Raw genomic sequence first — 23,832 nt, 5'->3', positions numbered from 1 at the left:
GATGTTGTGTATTTAGACTTTCAAAAGGCCTTCGACAAGATGCCACATAAGCGACTGATTAATAAGATAAGAGGTCATGGAATTACAGGTAGGATAACAGAATGGATGGAGCATTGGCTGGTTGGCAGGAAGCAAAGGGTGGGAATAAAAGGATCTGGTTCTGGTTGGCTACCAGTTACTAGTGGTGTTCCGCAGGGGTCGATGTTGGGGCCACTTCTTTTTACCTTGTACATTAATGATTTGGATGATGGAGTAAATGGTTTTGTGGCTAAGTTTGCAGATGACACCAAGATAGGTGGAGGAGTAGGGAGTATTGAGGAGACAGGAAGGTTGCAGAGAGACCTAGATAGTTCAGGAGAATGGGCAAGGAAATGGCAGATGAGATTCAATGTTGAGAAATGTGCAGTTGTACACTTTGGAAACAGAAATAAATGGGCAGATTATTATCTAGAAGGAGAGAAAATTCAAAGTACAGCAGTACAAAGGGGCTTGGGGGTACTTGTGCAGGATACCTTAAAAGTTAACCACCAGGTCGGATCGGTGGTAAAGAAAGCGAATGCTATGTTGGCATTCATTTCGAGAGGTATAGTGTATAAAAGTAAGGAAGTGTTGATGAGGCTCTACGGGGCACTAGTGAGGCCTCATCTGGAATACTGTGCACAGTTTTGGACCCCATATCTTAGGAAAGATGTGCTGATGTTGGAGAGGGTTCAGAGGAGATTTACGAGGATGATTCCCGGAATGAAAGGGCTTATATATGATGAGCATTTGTCGGCTCTTGGACTGTACTCACTGGAGTACAGAAGAATGAGAGAGGACCTCATAGAGACATTTAAAATGTTGAAAGGACTGGACAGAGTAGTTGTGATTAGTCTGTTTCCCTTGGTGGGTGAATCCAGGACCAGAGGGCACAATCTTAGAATCAGAGGGTACAGGTTTAAAACAGAGATGAGGAGAAATATCTTTAGCCAGAGGGTGATGAATTTGTGGAATTCCTTGCCAGGTACAGCAGTGGAGGCCAGATCATTGGAGGCGTTTAAGGAAGAGATAGATAGGTATCTAAATAGTCGGGGTATCAAGGGATATGGGAATAAGGCCAGAAATTGGGGTTAGAATAGTATTTTTTTTCTTTGCACCCCCCCCCCCCCCAATTTCTCATTTCTTTTTCTTTTTTCCCTTTTCCTTGGAGCAGACTCAATGGGCTGAATGGCCTACTTCTGCTCCCTTGTCTTGTGATTGACCTCCACCTTGCTGAGGCCAGATGGCAGCTCTTGGGCACCTCTTACTTGCCTCTCAACCAGGACCCCACTAAGAAGCATCAGGCCACCGTCTCCCACACAATCACTGACCTCATCACCTCTGGAGATCTCCCATCTACAGCCTCCAACCTCATAGTTCCCCTACCCCGTACTGCCTGTTTCTACCTCCTACCCAAGATCCACAAACCGAACTGCCCTGGTCGGCCCATTGTTTTTGCCTGCTCTTGCCCCACTGAACTCGTGTCTCATTCTCGACCCCATTTTGTCCCCCTTGGTCCAGTTCTTTCCCACCTACATCCATGACACTTCACATGCTCTCCATGATTTCAATGTTTTCTCCGGCCCTGACTGCCTCATTTTCACTATGGATGTCCAGTCCCTGTACACTTCCATCCCCCATTAGGAAGGCCTCATGGCTCTCCACTTCTTTCTCGACAACAGACCCAACCAGCTCCCCTCCACCACCACCTTCCTCTGTCTGGCAGAACTGGAACTCACTTTCAACAACTTCTCTTGAGGGTGAGTACCAGTTCAAGAGAACTGGCTCCTCTCACTTTCTCCAGACCAAAGCTGTAGCCGCAGGCACTCGCACAGGTCCCAGCTATGCCGGCCTTTTCGTTGGCTACGTGGAACAGTCCATGTTCCAAGCCTACACCGGTAACGCCCCCCAACTCTTTCTCCGCTACATTGACAACTGCATTGGGGCTGCTTCGTGCACTCATACGGAGCTCGTCACTTTCATCAAGTTCGCTTCCAACTTCTACCCTACCCTCAAATTCACTTGGTCCATCTCTGACACCTCTCTCCCCTTTCTGGATCTCTCTGTCTCCATCTCTGGATACAGATTATCTACTAACATCTTTTACAAACCCACTGGTTCCCACAGTTACCTTGACAACACCTCTTCCCACTTTGTCACTTGCAAGGATGCTATTCGTTTCTCTCAGTTCCTCCACCTCTGTTCTCAGGATGAGGCTTTTCATTCCAGGGTATCCAAGATGTCCTCTTTTTTTTTCAGTAGATGGGATTTTCCCTCCACTACTACAAACGCAGCTCTCACCTTCATCTCCATTTCCCACACGCCTGCCCTCACTCCAACCCCACGCCAACATGACAGGTCCTCACCTTCCAACATACGAGCCTTCGCATCCAACGCATCATTCTCCGCAACTTCCGCCATCTCCAATGGGATCCCACCACCAGGCACATCTTCCACTCTCCGCTTTCCGCAGGGATCGCTCTCCCCGCAACTCCTTACTGCTCATCCCTCCCCACCGATCACCCTCCAGGCACTTATCCCTTCAACCGTGCAAGGTGTCACACCTGCCCCTACACCTCCTCCCTCACCATCATTCAGGGCCCTAAACAGTCCTTCCAGGTGAGGCAGTGCTTCCCCTGTGAATCTATCAGTGTCATTTATTGCATCTGGTGCTCCTAGTGTGGCCTCCACTACATTGGTGAGATCCAACGCAGATTGGGGGACTGCTTCAACAGCCAGAATCTCCCAGTGGCCAGCCATTATAATTCCACCTAATTCCCACGCTGACATGTCTATCCACGGCCTCCTCCACTGCCATGTTGAGGCCAGACGCAGTTGGAGGAGCAACACCTCATGTTCCATCTTGATAGTCTCCAAGCTGATTGCATCAACATCCATTTCTTTAACTTCCGGTAACCACTCCCCTCTGTCTTCTTTTCCCTCTCCCCTGTTTCCCTTCCCCCCCTCTTTGTTTTCCCTCATTTTCTGTGGCCCCTTCACCCCTTCTCATTCCCCTCCACCTTCCTCATGACCTACCCACATCCTTCCCTCATTCCATGGTCTACTGGTCTCTCTATGAAATTCCTCCTTCTTCAGTCCTTTCCCTCTTCCACCTATCAACTCCCAGATTCTCACACCATTCCCTTTCACCCCCTTACCCAGCTGCCTAGCTTCCCCCTCTCACCTGGACTCACTTATCTCCTGCCAGGTTGTGCTCCTCCCCTTCCCCCTGCCCTTTTATTCTGGCTTCTGCCCTCTTCCTTTCCAGTCCTGATGAAGGGTCTCAACCCAAAACGTCGACTGTTCATTTCCCTCCATAGATGCTGCCTGGCCGGCTGAGTTCCTGCAGCATTTTGTGTGTGTTGCTCCAGATTTCCAGCATATGCAGTATCTCTTGTGTTTCTGGTATGTTGGCCTACATGCAAGGGGATTGGATCAGAAAAGGATAAGGATCTTATTGCAAAGTAAGACAAATCTGATTAATCAATGTAATTCCAAAAGTTTATGTTAATATTATACAAAAGCTAAATACTGAAGATGTTGGAAATCAGAACTAAAAGCAGAACATAATGAAAATATACAGTAGATCAGGCAGCATCTGTGGAGAGTGAGACACGAGACTACAGATGCTGGAATCTGGAGTAACAAACAATGTGCTGAAGGAACTTAGCAGGTTGAACAGCATCTGTGGCGGGAAAGGAATTGCTGACGACCCTACATCAGGACCGAGAGCGGAGAGGGAAGATAGCCAGTATGAAAAGGAGAGGGAGAATGGTGCAATAGGGACCAGCAGGTGATTGGCGGACTGAGAATGGGTGAAGAACAATGGAGGGATGGAGCAAGGTAGGGAAGAAGGAGAGGCAGAGTTGGGAGACAAAGGCAGGTGAATGATAGATGGAGGCAGACAAAAGGCAGATAGAACCAAGTGGGGGGAGAGAAGGGTGAAGGTGGAGACAGCCAGAAGAATGATAAGCAGGAACACAAAGACTACCAGTGCTGGAATCTGATAAATAAAGAAGATGATAATGGGAACCATTAGGGGAGCAATGAAGGGCAGATGGGACCAGGTTGAGGAGGGGATGCAATGGGTGGTGGATGGATAAAACCGGGAGAGGGCAAAAATGGGAGGACCGGGGGTAGATCAGGTCAGTGTGTGAATGACAGGGGAAATTGAAATGACATGCAATTGGGAGCTCGGGATGGCCATTACAGATAGAGTGCAGGTGCTCTGCAAATCAGTGGCCTAGACTGTTCATCTTGCCAATGTAGAGGCCACATCAGGAGCACCGAATGCAGTAGAGAAGGTTGGAGGAGGTGCGCTTGAATCTTTGCCTCACCTGGAAGGACTGTTTAGGTCCCTGGATGGTGGAGAGGGAGGATGTGTAAGAATGAGTGTTGTACATCCTGCAATTGCAGGGGAAAAGTGCCAGACGTCAGGGAAAGGTGTATGGGGAGGGATGAGTAGACCAGGGAGTCACGGAGGGAGGGATTCCTGCAGAAGGTGGAAAGAGATGGAGAGTGAAACTGATTTAACATTTCAGGTTGATGACCTTTCATCAAAACTGAAAAAAAAGCTCTAAATTACAAAGAAAGAGAATGGAGGTACTTCTCCTCAAGGTTACATTGAGCTGTATTGGAACAGTTTAAGAGGCCAAAGACCTTCAGGTCAGAAATTAATAGAATTATACAGCACAGAAACAGACCCTATAACCCAACCCAACCATGCCAGCCAAGCTAATCCCATCTAAACTAATCCCATTTTCCTGCATTTGGCCCATATCCCTCTCAACCTTTCCTGTCCAAATGTTTTTTAAGCATTGTAATTGTACCTGCCTATACCATCTTCTCTGGCAGCTCGTTTCTTATACCCAGCATGCTCTGCATGAAAAAGTTGCTCCTCAGATCCCCTTCAAATCTTTCTCATTGAGGACTCCCCTATCCTGAGAAAGAGACTGTCTACTCTATGTGTACCCCTCATAATTTTATAAAGTGGGATGAAGGATTAAAGTGATAGGCAGTTGGAAGCTCAAGTTCATTCATGAAAACTAAAGAGAGAGATTCAGCAAAAAAGTCTCCCAAACTGTATATGGAAACCAGATGACCACTAGATGCTGGAAATCTGAAATAAAAGCTTAACCTTTGTTCTCTCCACACACAACTGCCTTCCTTTTAAACTTTTCCTAGTTCTGATAACAGGTTAGTGAACTGAAACGTTAATTTTGAGTCCCTCTACAGCATCAGCAGTTTTTGCCTCTGTTTTAGCTATAGCACACCTCTTAGGGATAAAGGTTCTTCCTGAGTACAAGTTTTTCTTCCTTTATTTCTATGAAACAATTACTAAATCAAGCATTCATTTCTGTACAAAAAACCACTATGATGCTGGAGGAACTCAGCAGGCCAGGCAGCATCCGTGGAGAAAAGCAGGCGGTCAATGTTTCGGGTCAGGACACTTCTTCAGGACTGAAGATAGGAAAAGGGGAAGCCCAATATATAGGAGGGAAAAGCAGAGCAGTGATAGGTAGACAAAAGAGGGGAGGCGGGGTGGGCACAGGGTGGTGATAGGTAGATGCAGGTAAGAGATAGTGATAGGCAGGTGCTGGGGAGGAGGGGAGAGCAGATCCACCGGGGGATGGGTCAAAGGTAAGGAGGAAGAAAGGGGGGTAGAAGAGAAAGAGAGGCTAGGAAAGGGAAGAAAAGAAGAGGCATGGTGTGGGGAAGGGGGGGTGGGGATTACTTTAAGTGGGAGAATTCAATGTTCATGCCATTAGGCTGCAAGGTTCCAAGACAGAAAATGAGGTGCTGTTCCTCCAGTTGGCGCTTGGAATTCTCCTGGCAGTGGAGGAGGCCAAGGACTGACATGTCAGTGATAGTGTGGGGGGGGAGTTGAAGTGACTGGCAACGGGGAGATGCAGATCGCGGTTACAGATGGAACGCAGGTGTTCTGCGAAATGTTCACCTAGTCTGCGTTTGGTCTCACCAATATAGAGGAGGCTTTTCTCCATGGATGCTGCTTGGCCTGCTGAGTTCCTTCAGCACCATCATGTTTTTCATCTAGATTCCAGCATCTGCAGTCCTGTACTGCTGTGTAGGCTTCTTTAAAGGATGTTGAGATGGATATCTTGTATAGCACTTAAATCTGAAAGTCTGATCAAGACTCTAATCAAATCTGTTCTGCATTCAAACAGTATGATATAGGATTTTAGAACAGCTCGAAGAAATATGTGCATGCCAACTGACAGCAGTCTAAAGGAGAATCTTCAGACTGATGTCAGTTGGAATTCATATATTTCCTTTTAGTTTCTTTAACAGAGAAGAATTAGGATTTCTTTGATGTATATTCTATAAGGTTATCGCTAAGATTTTAGGGGATATTGGGTACACCACTGTTTGCCAGGAAAGTTTGATCTGAGTTCAAGATATTTGGTTTAATTAATCATTTATGCCTTCGATCTGACTGTTTGAGACAAACTGCATAATGAATCTGTCACCATCAGACATAGTTCATAGCAAATATAACTTAACAGTTCTGTTTTCATTTGATTACAGGAGCCAAATTGGATGATTTTGCAGATTTCACAACATTTGGAATTGCAACTTCACTTTTACTGCAGGCCCATGGCATACTGAGCAGCATTTTCATCATCTGCTACGTGATGTCTGTGTTTATACGTCTCTGCTTCTTTTCTAGTGGTAAGAATTCACTATATTTCTTCTGTGAATTGTGAGGAATTATTGTTGGATCTAAAATTCAAATTACTTCCTAAATTAGATGAAATATTAAATTGATTGTGAAAGTTCTCTTAAAAATTATCAATAGCAACTTCTAAAAGTTTGGGCCAGATTGCATGACAGCTATCTGGCATTTCTGTAAAAAAAATGGATAGCTCCAGTGCACACATTGGCATATCTAGATTTAGTTGCCTATGTACTGCAGCATGGACGAACTGAGCATGCAGGGGATCAGATCTGGTGCATTAAACCCCTTGCTCCATCCCTGGACTTATTATTGAGTCCAAGGAGATTTTGTAATTTCCTGAGCAGAGGGATCAGATTCCCTTGGAATCTAGCCTTTCAGCTTCATGGTAGACAGAGCAGGCAGATCTATCATGCTCCCACTCATTTGATTGGGGTTATCAACCTTCACTAAGGTTTAGTGAATTTAAGCGGTTTATTCGTTTAACTTAATAAAGAAGGCATACAGCATGCTTGCCTTCATCGGTTGGGGCATTGAGCATAAGAGTCAAAAAGTCATGTTGCAGCTGTATAAAACTTAGGCTAGGGTGCATTTGGAATATTGTGTGCAGCTCTGGTCGCCCTATTACAGAAAGGATGTGGAGGCTTTGGAAAGGATGCAAAAGAGGTTCACCAGGATGCTGCCTGGATTAGAGAGTATTAGTTATAAGGGGAGTTTGGACAAACTTGGATTGTTTTCTCTGGAGCACTGGAGGGTGAGGGGAGACCTGATAGAGGTTTATAAAATTATGAGAGGCATAGATAGAGTAGACAGTCTTTTTCCCAGGGTAGAAATGTCAAATACTAGAGGACATAGCTTTTAGGTGAGAAGGGTAAAGTTTAAAGGAGGTGTGTGGGGTAAGTTTTTTTACACAGAGAGTGGTAGGTGCCTGGAATATGCTGTCAAAGGTGGTAGTAAAAGCAGTCACAATAGAGACATTATGAGACATTTAGACAGACACATGAACATGCAGGGGATGGAGGGATATGGATCATGTGCAGGCAAATAGGTTTAGTTTAATTTGGCATCATGCTCGGCACAGACACCATAGGCCAAAGGGCCTGTTCCTTTGCTGTACTGTTCTATGTCAATGTTAATTAATATTAATGTATTGATTAATTTCATTAACTTAGACATTTAGAATCATAGATACTGCTTAGAAACAGGTTCTTTGGCCACTTGCCTTCATTGCCTCGGAGTGTTGAGTATAAGTGCTGGGACGTCGTGTTGCAGCTGTGTAAAACTTTGGTGAGGCCACATTTGGAGCACTGTGTGCAGTTCTGGTCACCGCATTACAAGATGGATATGGAGATTTTGGAGAGGATGCAGAAGAGGTCTGCCTGGATTAGAAAGGATTAGCTATAAGAAGAAGTTAGACTGATTTGGATTGTTTTCTCTGTAGTATCAGAGGCTGAGGAAGCATGTAAAATGATGAGAGGCATAGATAAGATAGATAGAGTCTTTTTCTCTATTCTAGGGGGCATAGGTTTAAACTGAGACAGGGAAAGTTTAAAGGAGATTTTTGAAGCAAGTTTTTTTACAGAGTGGTAGGTGCGTGGAACACGCTGCCAGGGGAAGAGGTGGGAGCAGATACAATAGCAATGTTTAAGAGGCTTTTAGATAGGCACATGAACAGGCAGGGAATGGAGGGATATAGACAATGTCCAGACAGATGGGATTCATTTAGGTTGGTATAATGGTTGGCACAGACATCGTGGACCAAAGGGTCTGATCCTGCACTACACTGTTCTATGTTCTATGAGTCCATGCCGTCCACCAACCATCGTTTTACACTAATCTTACATAAATCCCATTTTACTTTCCCCACATTCCCAGCAATGCTTTTTAATCTTCTACCTATATATTAGTAGTGAAGCTGTGCATCAGATTTAGAAGGAATATTGCATGAATACTTACAAGCTTCTGACTCACAAGAAAAATATAGGGGAAGCATGGGTGGTGAGTCAATGATCCTGTTAGTTGCAAGGATTCAATGGTATATTGTTGCTATGTTAATTGAATTTCTTACCCTGCTTCACCTTGCATGCCAAAGTACCAAAAAATTCCAGCTAGAGGGTGAAATATCTGTACTGCTGAAATAAACAGGGAGAGGGTATTTACACCACTCCTTCACACCAATCCCAATCTCGTCATAACATGCAGCGCTCCACTCACTTTGCACCAATCCCAACATCCCTTCGGGCCTTTTACCCTTTTTTGACCTTTTCATTTGCTATTGGCGCCACAACATCAACTGTCTCGACTCTGCCACTTGCCTCACCCACTCCAGCCTCACCCCATCCAAACATGCTGCACTCCACTCACTTCGTACAAAAGCCCAAGTCATCTCAGTCCTGACACAGGATCACTGAGATCCTCTGCTGTCATTACCACGACAGTTCCTTTCAGCAGTTTGTTTTTTTGCTCCAGATTCCAGCATCTGCAGTCCCTTGTGTCTCTGGCTTTTACACATGTTGTTCAAATGTTCATGTACTCTTGCAAATGCTATTTTTAGTGCACAGGTTTTGCATTTCCTTAAGTTGTTTAAATAAAAGTGGCAAATTTGAAAATCCCTGTCCTTCAATCTGTATGATCAATTAGCCAGCCCAGAATAATAGTCATAGAGTCATACAGCACAGAAACAGGCCCTTCAGCCCAACTGGTCCAAGATTCCCAACTAAGCTAGTCCCATTTGCCCATGTTTGGCCAAATCCCTCTAAACCTTTCCTGTACATGTGAACCTCTGGGTGAAAAAGTTGTCCCTCAGGTTCCTATTAAAGCTCTCCTCTCTCACCTTAAATCTATGCCCTCTAGTTCTTGATTCCCCAACCAGGAAAAAAGACTGTGTGCATTTACCCTATCTATGTCCCTCATGATCTTATACACCTCTCTAATATCACCCCTCATCTAGCCATTCTGTGATTTGCAATATGATATTAATATCTTGCTAATGTTTTACTTTTAGGGATTCCTTTTGTCTATCGTGGCCTACCGTGTCCTTATGCTTCAGCTATCCTATCCTCTACCTTTGTCTTGACCAGAGGGAATTGCTTCTTCCTGTATGTTGCAGCAGTGGTGATGATCCTCTTCATGACTGACCAAGGCAATTACCCCCATGACAAGATCTTGGAAACACAATTTTGGAAAAAGGTGGTGTACATCGGAGGTGTGTACAACTCTGAGTTAACTGTGAGGCGATATTCAGTTTGAGAGTATACATTTTCAGTTTAATATATATGTCGGGACTTTTGTAAAAATGCCCAACATTTATGTAATTTTGTGATACAAAGGCTTTTATAATGTTGTTGTTACAGAAGTAGTTTCCCTTATCATCATAAATTTTGCTTGTCAACCAAAGTTATAGTTTTAAGGCAGAGGAGCACACCAGCGAAAGGTTTCTTTCATTGCATGAACAGGTTATCCCCCAGTCTCATAAAAAAACTATTCAATCAATTATCATTGTTCCTGCCCCATAATTGCAGACTCCCCTGACTTCTTGCCTTGATGTCTGTGAACCTAGCCCCAGTAACCCAACTCGCCCAAATTGGCCATGTACATTTTCTTTTTCGCTCTGCTCCACAATTTCTGATGGATCACCTCCCTTCCCTCCCCCCAGCCCATCCACTGTTATCATTGACCCACATACCCTGACATCCCACTGCTGATGTTGTTCTTCACTCAACCACTGCCCTACCCAGCCTATTCCTGTGCCTCATGTTTTCCCCATTAATGATCTACTCCCTTGGATTCATCCAGCTGGGGCCCATTGAGATGCTCCAGTGACCCAACTTCTCAATCCTATTCACTGATGTTTGCTAACAGGCCTCAACTATATTTCAATGTCTGATGTTTAATGTATACTGGCACCTTAGATCTTAACATTCCCATATAAAATTAGCCTTAGATTTCAAGACTAATAACTTTGACCTTCCCAGTCTTTAAAGGAAATTTTAGCTCATCAAGGGTTGCTTGTTAGCCAAGCGATTTGACAACACAAGAAAGAAGTGGTGATGTGTTTTAAAAGGGATAGGGAGGGGGGGGGAGAAAGAGGAGTAGGGGTGGCGTTACTGGTCAGGGATACTATTACAGCTGCAGAAAGGGTGGATAAGGGAGAATAATCTAGGAGCCTCTCTCGAGTCAGTATGGGTGGAAGTTAGGAACAAGAAAGGAGCAGTTACTCTACTGGGAGTATTCTATAGGCCCCCTGGTAGCAGCAAGGATACTGAGGAACAGATCGGGTGGCAGATTTTGGAAAGGTGCAAAAATAACAGGGTTGTTATCATGGGAGACTTCAACTTCCCAAATATTGATTGGCACCTGCTTAGTAGCAAAGGTTTAGATGGAGCAGAGTTTATTAAGTGTGTCCAGGACGGATTTCTGTCACAGTATGTTAACAGGCTGACTAGAGGGAATTCCAAATTAGATCTAGTATTAGGTAATGAACTGGGTCAGGTGACAGATCTCTCAGTGGGTGAGCATTTGGGGGGACAGTGACCACCGCTCCCTAACCTTTAGCATTGTCATGGACAAGGATAGGAGCAAAGAGGACAAGAAAATATTTAATTGGGGAAGGGCAAATTATGAGGCTATAAGGCTAGAACATGCGAGTGTGAATTGGGATGACCTTTTTGAAAGGAAATGTACTATGGAGATGTGGTCGTTGTTCAGGGATCTCTTGCATATGTTATGTTAGGGATAAATTTGTTCTGGTGAGGCAGAGAAAGAATGGCAGGGTGAAGGAACTATGGGTGACGAGAGAGGTGAACATCTAGTTAGGAAGAAGAAGGCAGCATACATAAGGTTTAGGCAGCGAGGATCAGATAGGTCTCTTGAGGAAAATAAGGTAGTAAGGAAGGAACTTAAGAAGGGGCTGAGGAGAGCAAGAAGGGGACATGAAAAGGCCTTAACGAGTAGGGTTAAGGAGAATCCCAAGGCATTTTTCACTTATGTGAAGAGCAGATGGATGACGAGAGTAAAGGTAGGACCGATTAGGGATAAAGGTGGGAAGATGTGCCTGGAAGCTGTGGAAGTGGGTGAGGTCCTCAATGAATACATCTCTTCAGTATTCACCAAGGAGAGGGGCCTTGATGACGCTGAGGACAGTGTTGGTAAGATTAATGTTCTAGAGCATGTAGATATCAAGAGAGAGGATGTGTTGGAGCTGTTAGAAAATATTAGGACAGATAAGTCCCCGGGACCTGACGGAATATTCCCCAGGCTGCTCTGGGAGGTGAGGGAGGAGATTGCTGAACCTTTGGCTAGGGTCTTTGAATCCTCGTTGTCCACAGGAATGGTACCAGAGGATTAGAGGGTGGCAAATGTTGTCCCCTTATTCAAAAAAGGTAGTAGGGATAGTCCAGGGAATTATAGACCAGTGAGCCCCACGTCTGTGGTGGGCAAGCTGTTGGAAGGGATTCTTAGAGAAGGGTCTATGGGCATTTAGAGAATCATGGTCTGATCAGGGACAGCCAGCATGGCTTTGTGAAGGGTAGATCATGTCTCACAAGCCTGATAGTGTTCTTTGAGGAGGTGACCAGACAGATTGATGAGGGTAGTGCAGTAGATGTGGTCTACATGGATTTTAGTAAGGCATTTGACAAGGTTCCACATGGTAGGCTTCTTCAGAAGGTCAGAGGGCATCCAGGGAGGCTTGGCCATGTGGATTCAGAATTGGCTTGCTTGTAGAAAGCAGAGGGTTGTGGTGGAGGGAGTGTATTCAGATTGGAGGGCTGTGACTAGTGGTGTCCCACAAGGGTCGGTTCTGGGACCTCTGCTTTTCGTGATTTTTATTAATGACTTGGATGAGGGGGGTAGAAGGGTGGGTTGGCCAGTTTGCAGATGACACAAAGGTTGGTGGTGTTGTGGATAGTGTAGAGGATTGTCAAAGATTGCAGAGGGATATTGATAGGATGCAGAGCTGGGCTGAGAAGTGGCAGATGGAGTTCAATCCAGAGAAGTGTGAGGTGGTACACTTTGAAAGACAAACTCAAAGGCAGCGTACAAAGTTAATGTCAGGATTCTTGGTAGTGTGGAGGAGCAGTGGGATCTGGGAGTCCATGTCCACAGATCCCTGAAGTTGCCTCACAGGTGGATAGAGTAGTTAAGAAAGCTTATGGGGTGTTAGCTTTCATAAGTCGAGGGATCGAGTTTAAGAGCTGCAAGCTAATGATGCAGCTCTATAAAGCTCTGGTTAGACCACACTTAGAGTACTGTGTCCAGTTCTGGTCGCCTCATCATAGGAAGGATGTGGAAGTGTTGGAAAGGGTGCAGAGGAGATTTAGCGGGACGCTTCCTGGTTTAGAGAGTATGCATTATGAGGAGAGACTAAGGGAGCTAGGGCTTTACTCTTTGGAGAGGAGGAGGATGAGAGGAGACATGATAGAGGTGTACAAAATATTAAGAGGAATAGATAGAGTGGACAGCCAGCGCCTCTTTCCCAGGGCACTAACGCTCAATACAAGAGGGCATGGCTTTAAAGTAATGGATTTGGATTTTCCTTAATCTTGTCCACCAGTGCCATCTTGTGCCCTTCTTCACCCTCTGATTACATTAAGTAACCTCCTATACATTCTACACTCCTATAGGGCCTCGCCAGTTCTCTAAACCTGCCATAAACAACTTTTTTGTTATCCATCCTTAATGTCCCTTGGCGTCCGAGTTCATTAGACTTATTGACCATACCATTCACCATTATGGGAACACACTGGCCCTGAACTTACACTGTTCCATTTTTGAATGCCTGGCACTGGTCACCTGCAGACTGAACTGCAAGTAGCTGCTGCAAGTCCACTTTTGCCAGGTTGTGTCTTATCGTATTGAAATAGCCTTTAGGAACTTAATGTCCTACCCATCATTCAATCACGTCTCCAGGATAGCAACAATATCATATGCCCTTATGTTAATCACCACCCTTGGTTCATCAGCCTTACTTGTCAGACTCCTTGCATTAAAGTGGGTGCATTCCAGCCTTGCATTTCTCCCATGTACCTGGAGACTTATTTTCCCATCTATATGGAAAATTATAGTGAGTACATTACTCCCTACTCTACTCCTGCTCTGTGTCCCATTTCCCAGTCAAATTAGTTTAAGCCCTCACCATCAGCGCTGGCAAACTACCCCACAAGGACTTTGGACCCATTCCAGTTCAGATGCAACCCATCTGATTTATACAGGCCTCACTTTCCCCAAAAATAATTCCAGTGATCCAGAAATCTAAAGTCCTCCCCCCTGCAACATCTCTTCAGCCATACATTCATTTGACATTTTCTCAGTAGCATGTGAAACTGGAAGTAATCCAGAGATTACAACTTTAGTGGTCCTGCTTTTTAATCGTTAATTAGCATGCTAGGTCCTATCTAGTATGCTAAGTTCAATTTGGGGACCTCATCCCTCATTTTAACTACATTGTTAGTACCCCGTGTAAACCATGACTTCTCACTGCTTACTCTCCCCTTTTACAATGCTCTGCAGCTGTTCTGTGACATCCTTGACCCTGGGACCAGAAAGACAACACACCATCCTGGATTCATGTCAATGACTGCAATAGTACCTGTCTATTCCTCTCACTATCGTGTCACCTACCACTGTTACTCTAGGATGCTTGCTCCTCCCACTTTGTGCAGCTGAGCACCAGCAGTGAACTTGACCATGGCTGCACTCCCTGGAGGAACATTCATGCCCACCATTTTCCAACAAGGAAAAACAATTCTGGAGTTAGATGCACTCTTTGCTTTCCCAGACTAACTCCCTTCCTCTGCCTGGTGGTCACCCATTCCCTCTCTAACTGACCACCTCTAAAAACATGCTCTCCATGTCACTCCTGTGCTGACATCCAGCGTTCTAGCTGATCAAACCAGAGATAACTCCTGCAGATGTGGTCATCCAGACTACAGGAAGCATCTTGGGATTCCCATATGCTGTAGGCCGTAAAACAAACAGGCCTAATTTCCCCTGCTTTAAGAAAATGCCTCTTTACTTAAAATGTAATCTGAATAGGAAAGAAAAACCCTTGAATTAAGCTCCAAGTTGCCCCTCTTAATTAAAGAATGCTAATACCAGATATTATTAGCTTAAACTAATAAGCTATAAAAGTGATGGAAATCCTCATCTGGTCTACTTACTATCAGATACCTACCCTGCCTTGCATCACTTTCTGATTTGTGATGTCAGCTTCAATTCTGCTGCTGGTTTCGGTGAGGTGGTGTGCTCTTGCAAGTAGCTTCTCCTCCCCTCGCCACTGCTGCCAACTCTAGCAGCCTTCTGTTCAATTTATGCGCCAGCCGCCACTCTTGTGTGAGCCTCCTGCCCTCATCGCTTTATGAACTGAACACCCTCAGGTTATGAATACAGGGAAAAGTAAATAGGCAACAAAAGGGCAGAAATATGTACAGACAGTTTTTTCAAAAAAATGTTACTGTAGCTCCAGATTAGGATGGATGACCGTCATTATACAGAAATGCATTATGTATATTATGCGGAAACAAATTGTAATGATTGAACCAAGTCTAATTATGTTTCTTATTTTGTACACTCATCTGCCATGTAAGAAATAAAACACAATAGCTTTTCATTCTTGGGGTCATCTAATTAAAGTTTAGGCTGAAAAATTGGAGAATCACAAATGGAGGCAAGTGCAAAAGGCATAATGGACCAGATATTGGTCCACATCACAGCTGTTGGACTTCTTTGTTCCTTCAGTTTGAAACGATTTTCATTGTGCAAACTGATAACAACATAGTAAAAGTAATCGAGAACCTTGGACTTCTCTGAACAGAAAGACAATTTTTAATCAGTAAGATTTAAGGATTGAGAAAGAATCAGGATCAATGGAGAGGGTGAGTTAAATTCGAATCATGTACAGAAAAAGTTAAAAAGAAGAGGAAAGATGAGAAAGATTTTAAAAATGCAGAAACAAAGAAAAAATCAATTCTATTTAAAGACTGGATTGAGAATAAAAGAACGTAAAAAAAAATTAAATTTAATATTTTGAATCAATGACTCCACACTCAAATGGATGGTGAAATAAAACATTAGAAAGATGCAGCATCTACACCAGTTTTGTACAAGGGCTTAGTGGAATGATGTTGTGATGTGCATGACAAGCAAATTATTGTGTGCATATAATTCCGTGATCCCTGTGTACGTAAACTGCATAGTAGGCCAATGCAACATTGGCTGTTGGGCACTTAGGGTTGGAGCCCCTCCAGGAGTCTAGGAAAATAAGAAAATAATTCACTTTACCTAAAGGCAGAGCAATCCATCTTCATAGAATCTTTACTGCCAGATTACCCACAGCAGCAGGTAGGAATGGGCCTTTTAAGTATTGGAGGAGCAGGACTTAACCCTCCAGGTAGGATCTGATCCACTTTTCTTAGCTTAATCAGTTTCTTGCATGTGGGCAGGGCCAGCATATATTTCCTATCCCTAATTATCTTTAAGCCCCTCTTGAACCGCATTAATACTTTCAACATGCTGTTGGGTAGAGAGTTTCTAGGTTTAGATCCAGCAATGATGAGAGACCAGCAATATATTTCCAAACCAGGTGTGTCATTTGAGAACACCTACTAGTAGTGGGGTTCCCATTAATCTGCTCCTTGTTGTGTAGCAGAGATCACAGGTTTGAGAAGTGCTGTTAGCATAGCCCAGATGAGTAACTGTAGGGCATTTTGTAGATGGAGATGGGGCTTTGCCAGCTGTCAAACATTTCCAGAGAATTTTTGTGAGCTCTGGCACATCTACTGTAAGCTGTCACTTCAGGCAATGCCATCACTCAGGGCTGCTCTGGGCCACTGAGATTGGCTGTTGGATGTAGCAAGGCAAGTTGAAGGAAATGGGGAATGCAGCAGTGAGTGTGTCAGCAGTCCTCCCTCAGAAAAGTCCAGGCTGTTGTTAATTTGCAACAAGAGTTACCCATATATTAAACTTGTCATGAGGTATTGTCTTCTTCTTTCGGTAACAGTATCAACTGATCGTATAATGAACATTGTGCATTAGCTCCTTGATGTCAGTTCCTATGTGAGCATTACAGCATTTAACCAAAAGGAAGTATCTGTGCCAGACCTCAGTTTGCTCAGAGGATATAATGTCTTTACATTTGTTGAATGAATAATGATTGCTTACAGGACAAACTGAGACTTGTTACTAAGTACATACAGACTCAGAACATCTTGTAAGGATTAATTATTGTCAGTTCAGGGAAAGTTGAGGCTGAAATTCAATTTGCAAGTTTAATTTGCAGCTGAGAGCCATGTATGTATATGAAATAAAAACAGAAAATCCTTGAGTACTGAGCAGCATCTCTGAAAGAAGAAACAGTTAATATTGTAAATCCAAATAATAAATTTAATTACCAGCTTATTGTCTGGAAGTAATTTGATGGCCTGTGTCAAAGTGGGAAGAATAATATAATTGGAAAACTGCTAAAAACTAAAACCATATATGATTACAATGGAAAGATGTGAGAGAAAAAAGGAAGTAGGTGCTACATAGCTAGTTTAAGTTTAACACATGGTTGGATTATATGTCCTGTAGATTAGATGAAATATTTTAAAAGCTATAGTATGCAATGGAATGCAGCTGAAGTAATTGATGCTGGCCAGACGCTGAATGTATTCAGAGTTTAATTGCTGTTCCAGCATGCAGGTAAACCGATGTCTGACAAATGGAAGTTTTTTAAAAGTGACATAGTGAGGCAATGTATTCCTGTAAGGATGGAGAGGAAGGACAACAAGTCCAAGGAACACTGAATGTGAAGGGATATTTATGGCTTGATGGAAAAAAAAGCATACAGTATGATATATTTAGAGTACTGAAAACAGGGAAGGCCCTTCAGAGGTATAGAGTGTGTGTATGTGTGTGGGGGGCGGGGGTACTTAAAAAGATAGTAGGAGAGCAAAGAGGTGCCATGAAATATCACTGACAAGTAAGATTAAAGAAACTCTCAAGGCATTTGATAAGTATTTTAAGAGCAAGAGATAAACTGATAAAGAGGGACTAAAGGATCAATTTGTGCATGGAGCCAGAAGATGTGGGCGAGATCTTAAGTGAATAATTTTCACCCCGTTCATTGATGGGAAAGGCATTGTAGTTGGACATTTCAGCTGGGACAGTGAAATTATAGGGGATGTTAAAATTAAAAAGGAAGAGGTGCTGGATATCTTAGTGAGCGTAAAGCTGGATAAATCCCCAGGGACTGATGAAATATATCCCAGGCTGTTATGGAAAGCAAGAGAGAAGATTGCTGGGGAGATAACATATATTTAAATGTTCTTTGGCCACAGGTGAGGTGCCAGATGACTGGAATATAGCAAATGTGGTACCTTTATTCAAGAAAGATAGCAGGGATGCCAGTGGGTCGAACGTTAGTGGCAGAGAAATTATTGGAAAAAAAATCCTGAGGGACAGTATTAAACTACACTTGGAAAGGCAGGAATCGATTAAGGATAGTCAGCGTGGGTTTGATGCTGGGTGATCCTGTCTGACTAATGTAATTGAGTTTTTTGAAGAGGTAACTAAATATATTGATGAGGGCAGTGCAGTGATGTAGTTTACATGGACTTCATTAAGGCCTTGACAAGGTCCCACGTGAAAGGCTGGACCAAAAAGTTGGAACCCAACGTCAGTTCATAAAGTGGATCCAAAATTGGCATAGCAACAGGCGACAAAGCTGTTGTGATTGGAAGCTTGTAACCAGCGATGTACCACAGGGATCAGTGCTGCGATCCATGCTGTTTGTTATGACTTAGATGTGAATGCAGGAAGTATGATTAGTCAGTTTGCAGATGACATGAAAATTGGTGGTGGTGTTGATGGTGAGGAGGTTAGTCTTAAATGCAGGACAATGCCAGATGGAATTTAATCCTGATAATTATGAGGTGATGTATTTTGGGGAGGTCTAATAAGGATAGTACATCCACAATAAATCATGAGGAGAGGCTGGATAGGCTGGGTTTGTTTTCCTTGAAGCAGAGGATAACGGTAGAGGTCTTAAAATTATGAGAGTTATAGATAGGGTTGATAGTAAGGAAAATTTACCCATGGCAGAAGTGTCTAAGACTAGAGGGCCTAGGTTTAAGGTGAGGAAGAGGAGGTTTAAACGGTATCTAAGGAAGATTTCTTTCACCCAGAGCGTTGTTGCTATCTGGAAAGCACTGCCTGAGAAGGTAGTGGAGGCAGATAGTCACAATATTTAAAAGCATTTCAATGAATTACCAAGGCATAGTAGGCTATGGACCAAGTACTGGTAAATGGGGTTAGTATTGCTAGCTACTTGATGGTAGGCATGGCCAGAGTGGGCCGAAGGACCTGTTTCTGTGCTGTATGACTCCATGACTATGGCACTTTTTTTTCTCTTTTTAATTATGATTTGTTAAAATAATAGAAACGTTGTCTTCCGCATTATATATTGCTTTTATGTATACCTTTTTCAAAAGCTACTTAGGAAAATGAGTGTGGCACTTTGTGAAGTAGAAAAGAACAGAGCCCTGCAGGCCCCAGCATGTGAATATAAAAAGCAAGGCTAAAGCTGTTGTAACTATATTATGACAGGAACCGTGGTTACAAAAGCTATAATAAATCTGGTCAAAAGGAAAAGAAAAGCTTACAAAAGGTAGAGAGAGCTAGGTAATGTTAGAGATCTGGAAGAGTGTAAGGCTAATAGGAAGGAGTTTAAGAAGGAGATTAGGAGAGCCACAAGGGGGCATGAGAAGGCCTTGGCAGGCAGGATTAAGGAAAACCCCAAGGCATTCTACAGGTATGTGAAGAGCAAGAGGATAAGATGCGAAAGAATAGGGCCTATCAAGTGCAGCAGTGGGAGAGTGTGTATGGATCCGGAAGAAATGGCGGAGGTACTTAATGAACACTTTACGTTAGTATTCACTGTGGAAAAAGATCTGGGGGATTGTAGTGGGGACTTGCAGTGGGCTGAAAAGCTTGAACATGTAGATATTAGGAAAGAGGAGGTACTGAAACTTTTGTAAAGCATCAAGTTGGATAAGTCGCCAGGACCAGATGAGATGTATTCCAGGCTGCTGTGGGAGGCGAGGGAAGAGATTGTGGAGCCTCTGACGATGATCTTTGCATCGTCGATGGAGACGGGAGAGGTTCCGGAAGATTGGAGGGTTGCAGATGTTGTTCCCTTATTCAAGAAAGGGAGTAGGGATAGCCCAGGGAATTATAGACCGGTGAGTGTCACCTCAGTGGTTGGTAAGCTGATGGAGAAGATTCTGAGAGGCAGGATTTATGAAAATTTGGAGAGGTATAACATGATTAGGAATAGTCAGCATGGCTTTGTCAAGGGCAGGTCCTGCCTTACGAGCCTGATTGAATTTCTTGAGGATGTGACTAAACACATCGATGAAGGGAGAATAGTAGATGTAGTGTATATGGATTTCAGCAAAGCATTTGATAAAGTACCCCATGCAAGGCTTATTGGGAAAGTAAGAAGGCATGGGATCCAAGGGGACATTGCAGTGTGGATTCAGAACTGGCTGGCCCACAGAAGACAAATAGTGGTTGTTGAAGGGTTGTATTCTGCGTGGAGGTCGGTGACCAGTGGTGCACCTCAGGGATCTGTACTGGGACCCTTACTCTTTGTGATTTTTATAAACGATCTGGATGAGGAAGTGGAGGGGTGGGTTAGTAAGTTTGCAGATGACACAAAGGTTGGGGGTGTTGTGGATAGCTTGGAGGGCTGTCAGAGGTTACAGAGGGACATAGGATGCAAAGTTGGGCTGAGAAGTGGAAGATGCAGTTCAACCCAGATAAGTGTGAAGTGGTTCATTTTGGGAGGTCAAATACGATGGCAGAATATAGTCTTAATGGTAGGACTCTTAGCAGTGTGGAGGATCAGAGGGATCTTGGGGTCTGAGTCAATAGGACGCTCAAAGCGGCTGCGCAGGTTGACTCTGTGGTTAAGAAGGCATATTATGTATTGTCCTTCATCAATCGGGGAATTGAATTTAGGAGCCAAGAGGTATTGTTGCAGCTATATAGGTCCCTGGTCAGACCCCACTTGGAGTACTGTGCTCAGTTCTGGTCGCCTCACTACAGGAAGGATGTGGAAGCCATAGAAAGGGTGCAGAGGAGATTTACTAGGATGCTGCCTGGAATGTAGAGCATGCCTTATGAAAGTAGGTTGAGGGAACTCAGCCTTTTCTCTTTGGAGTGACGGAGGATGAGGGGGGACCTGATAGAGGTATATAAGATGATGAGGGGTATTGATAGGGTAAATAGTCAGAGGCTTTTCCCCAGGGCTGAAATGGTGGCCACAAGAGGACATAGGTTTAAAGGTGCTGGGGAGTAGGTATATGGGAGATGTCAGGGGTAAGTTTTTTACTCAGAGAGTGGTGTGTGCGTGGAATGGGCTGCCGGCAACAGTGGTGGAGGCGGATACGATAGGGTCTTCTAAGAGACTGTTGGATAGGTACATGGAGCTGAGAAAAATAGAGGGCTATGGGTAAGCCTAGTAATTTCTAGGGTAGGGACATGTTCGGCACAGCTTTGTGGGCTGAAGGACCTGAATTGTGCTGTAGTTTTTCTATGTTTCTATAAGTGTCAGAATGATCCATCACAACTTCTCCTGAAACTAAACTAGAAACCAAACTTCAGCCCATTCACTAAATCTACATGATATCAAGCAATAGCTGAGAGCGAAACTGAAAGGCCTGTGGGACTAGACAACATCACAGCTATAATGCAATATATGCACTCCAGAACTAACTACATTTCTAATAAAGTTGCAAAGCTGGTATCTACCCTACCGTGTGAGAATTGCCAAGTTATGCCTTGTCCATAAAAAGCAGAGCAAATCCACTCTAGCTAACTACCATCCAGTCTGTTTGGTAAGATGTCAGTGTTGGAAGATATTGTCACCAGTGCTATCAAGCAACCCTTAGTCACCAATAACCAGTTCATCTATACTCAATTTAGATTTCATCAGAACCACTTGTTTTTAGATCCTTCGTCCAAACATCAACAGAAAAGGAGAATTCTAGAGGTAACGTGAGAATGACTGCCTTGACCTTAAGGCAGTGTTTGATCAAGGAAAAACTGAAGTCAGTGAGCATCTAGGGGAAGTTACTCCAATAGCTGGAATCATTCTTGTATAAAGGAACATGCTAGTGATTGTTGGAATCAAACAAACCAACTCTAGGACATCACTGCAGGACTTCCTCAGGTTTTTGAAGCGAAATCATGTTTAATTTCATAAATGATCTTCCCTACAGCTTAAGTGGTGATGTTCACTGATGATTGTACAATGTTGAATTCTATTCACAATTCCTTGGGAACTGAACTAGCCAAATCTGCACGAGGCAAGACTTAAAAAAACATTCAGGCAGAGGCTGATAAGTGGTAAGTAACATTTATGTCATGTCAGTACCAGGCAATGACCATCATTCATTGGAAGGAGACTGATCAATCACCTACTCTTAATGTGGTTTTATTATTGCACATTGCTTCACCATTAATACCCTCGAGGCACCATTGACCAAAACTGGACCAGCCACATAAATATGGCTACAAATCAGAAACCTGGTATCATCCATCATGACTCTCTTCCTGATAGCCCAAAGCCTCTCCACCATCAAATATTCAATGGAATACTGTTCGCTTGCCTGGATTAGTGCAGCTGCAACAGCACTCAAGAAGTTCAGAGTCATTCAGGGTAAAGGAACCCACTAGATTTGGCACCTAATCTATCGTGCTAAACTCTGACTCTTCCACCAGCACATCTCGTCTTCAGTGTGGACCATCCACAAAATGCACTGTACCTTCCAAAACCACAACCTCTACCAGCAAGCGGGACAAGGGCAGCAGTTGGTATTGTGCTGCCTATAGGAAGACACATTGCACTGCTTTATTAACTCAGAAACTTATAGCATGTAAAGGAGCCTCTTCAGGGTGTCATATCTAATTTCTGGATTGATATCCTGAACAGAAAATCTATTTGGGATATTCCATTTCAGTGTTTCTGAGATGCATGGCAAGCATTCACATTAAGGAAATCCACACTTTGAACCTTTCTGACTTTATGGCCAGAAATAAAATCTCATCCACGGTGTTTATTACATGGCAGAAATGAAGATAAAATGCATGTTGCATTTATACATGTGCAAGTTTATTGTCATAAAATGCCTCAAATGGGAAAATGTGAGGTCATCCACTTTGGTAGAAAAAATAGAGAACAAGGTATTTTTAAATGTGAAGAGATTGAAAGGTTTTAATGTTCAGAAGGACCTGGATGTTCTCACACATAAATCATTGAAAGTTAACTTGCAGGCAATTAGGAAAGCAGGTGTTTTGACAATTATTGCAAGAGGGTTTGAGTATGAAAATAAAGATATCGCAGTTATATAGTAGCCTGATAAAACTGGACCTGTAATATTGTTCTGTACCTAAGGACGGATAAACTTGCAATAGAGTGAGTGCAACAAAGGCTCACTGGATTGGTTCTTGGAATGGGGGGTTGTCGTATAAGCAGACTGGGCCTATATTTACTTGAATTTAAGAGTATGAGAGAAGGCAGGAATTGACGGCTTCACTATTGCTGGTAAACTTTCCTCCGCTCCCATATATACAAATTACATATGGGAAGAGGAAAAAAATCAGCAAGATTTTGGTCCCTACCAGCCTACCATGAGGGACCTTGTTGAATACTTTATTAAAGTCCAGGTAGACAACATCTACTGCCCTACCCTCATCGATCATCTTCATCAAAAAACTGAATCAAGTCCATAAGACATAACCTGTCCGGCCCAAAGCCATGTTGACTATCCCGAATAAGCCCATTCATTTCCAAATGCGCATAAATCCTACCCCTAAGAATCTTCTCCAATAGCTTCCCTACCACTGATGTAAAGACCCTGGCCTATAATTTGTTAGATTACCCTTATTGCCCTTAAATAAAGGAACAGCATTGGCTACTTTCCAGTCCTCTGGGCTCTCGCCTGTGGCCGGAGGGAATACAAGAATGTACATCAAGGCCCCAGTAATGTCCTCTCTTGCCTCTCTCAATAACCTGGGATAGTTCCCATCAGGCCCTCGAGTCTTCTCCACCTTAATGTTCTTCAAGAGACACAAGA

At 43.5% G+C, this 23,832-nt stretch overlaps 1 protein-coding gene across 2 annotated transcripts in view; it reads left to right on the top strand.

The window, feature by feature from the left end:
- Positions 1-23,832, top strand: part of tmem269 (transmembrane protein 269) — a 106,409-nt gene that overhangs the window by 78,302 nt on the left and 4,275 nt on the right. For both annotated transcript variants that reach the window (XM_052039370.1, XM_052039371.1), the window contains exons 6-7: positions 6,565-6,708; positions 9,717-9,917. In XM_052039370.1, coding sequence (XP_051895330.1) covers positions 6,565-6,708; positions 9,717-9,917 — 345 coding nt within the window. The remainder of the gene's footprint in view (positions 1-6,564; positions 6,709-9,716; positions 9,918-23,832) is intronic.

The sequence above is a fragment of the Pristis pectinata genome, chromosome 26, assembly GCF_009764475.1.
Source record: "Pristis pectinata isolate sPriPec2 chromosome 26, sPriPec2.1.pri, whole genome shotgun sequence".
Classification (NCBI taxonomy): Eukaryota; Metazoa; Chordata; class Chondrichthyes; order Rhinopristiformes; family Pristidae; genus Pristis; species Pristis pectinata.
The sequence above is the reverse complement of the archived record's forward strand: the minus strand, read 5'-3'. Positions and strand labels throughout refer to the sequence as shown.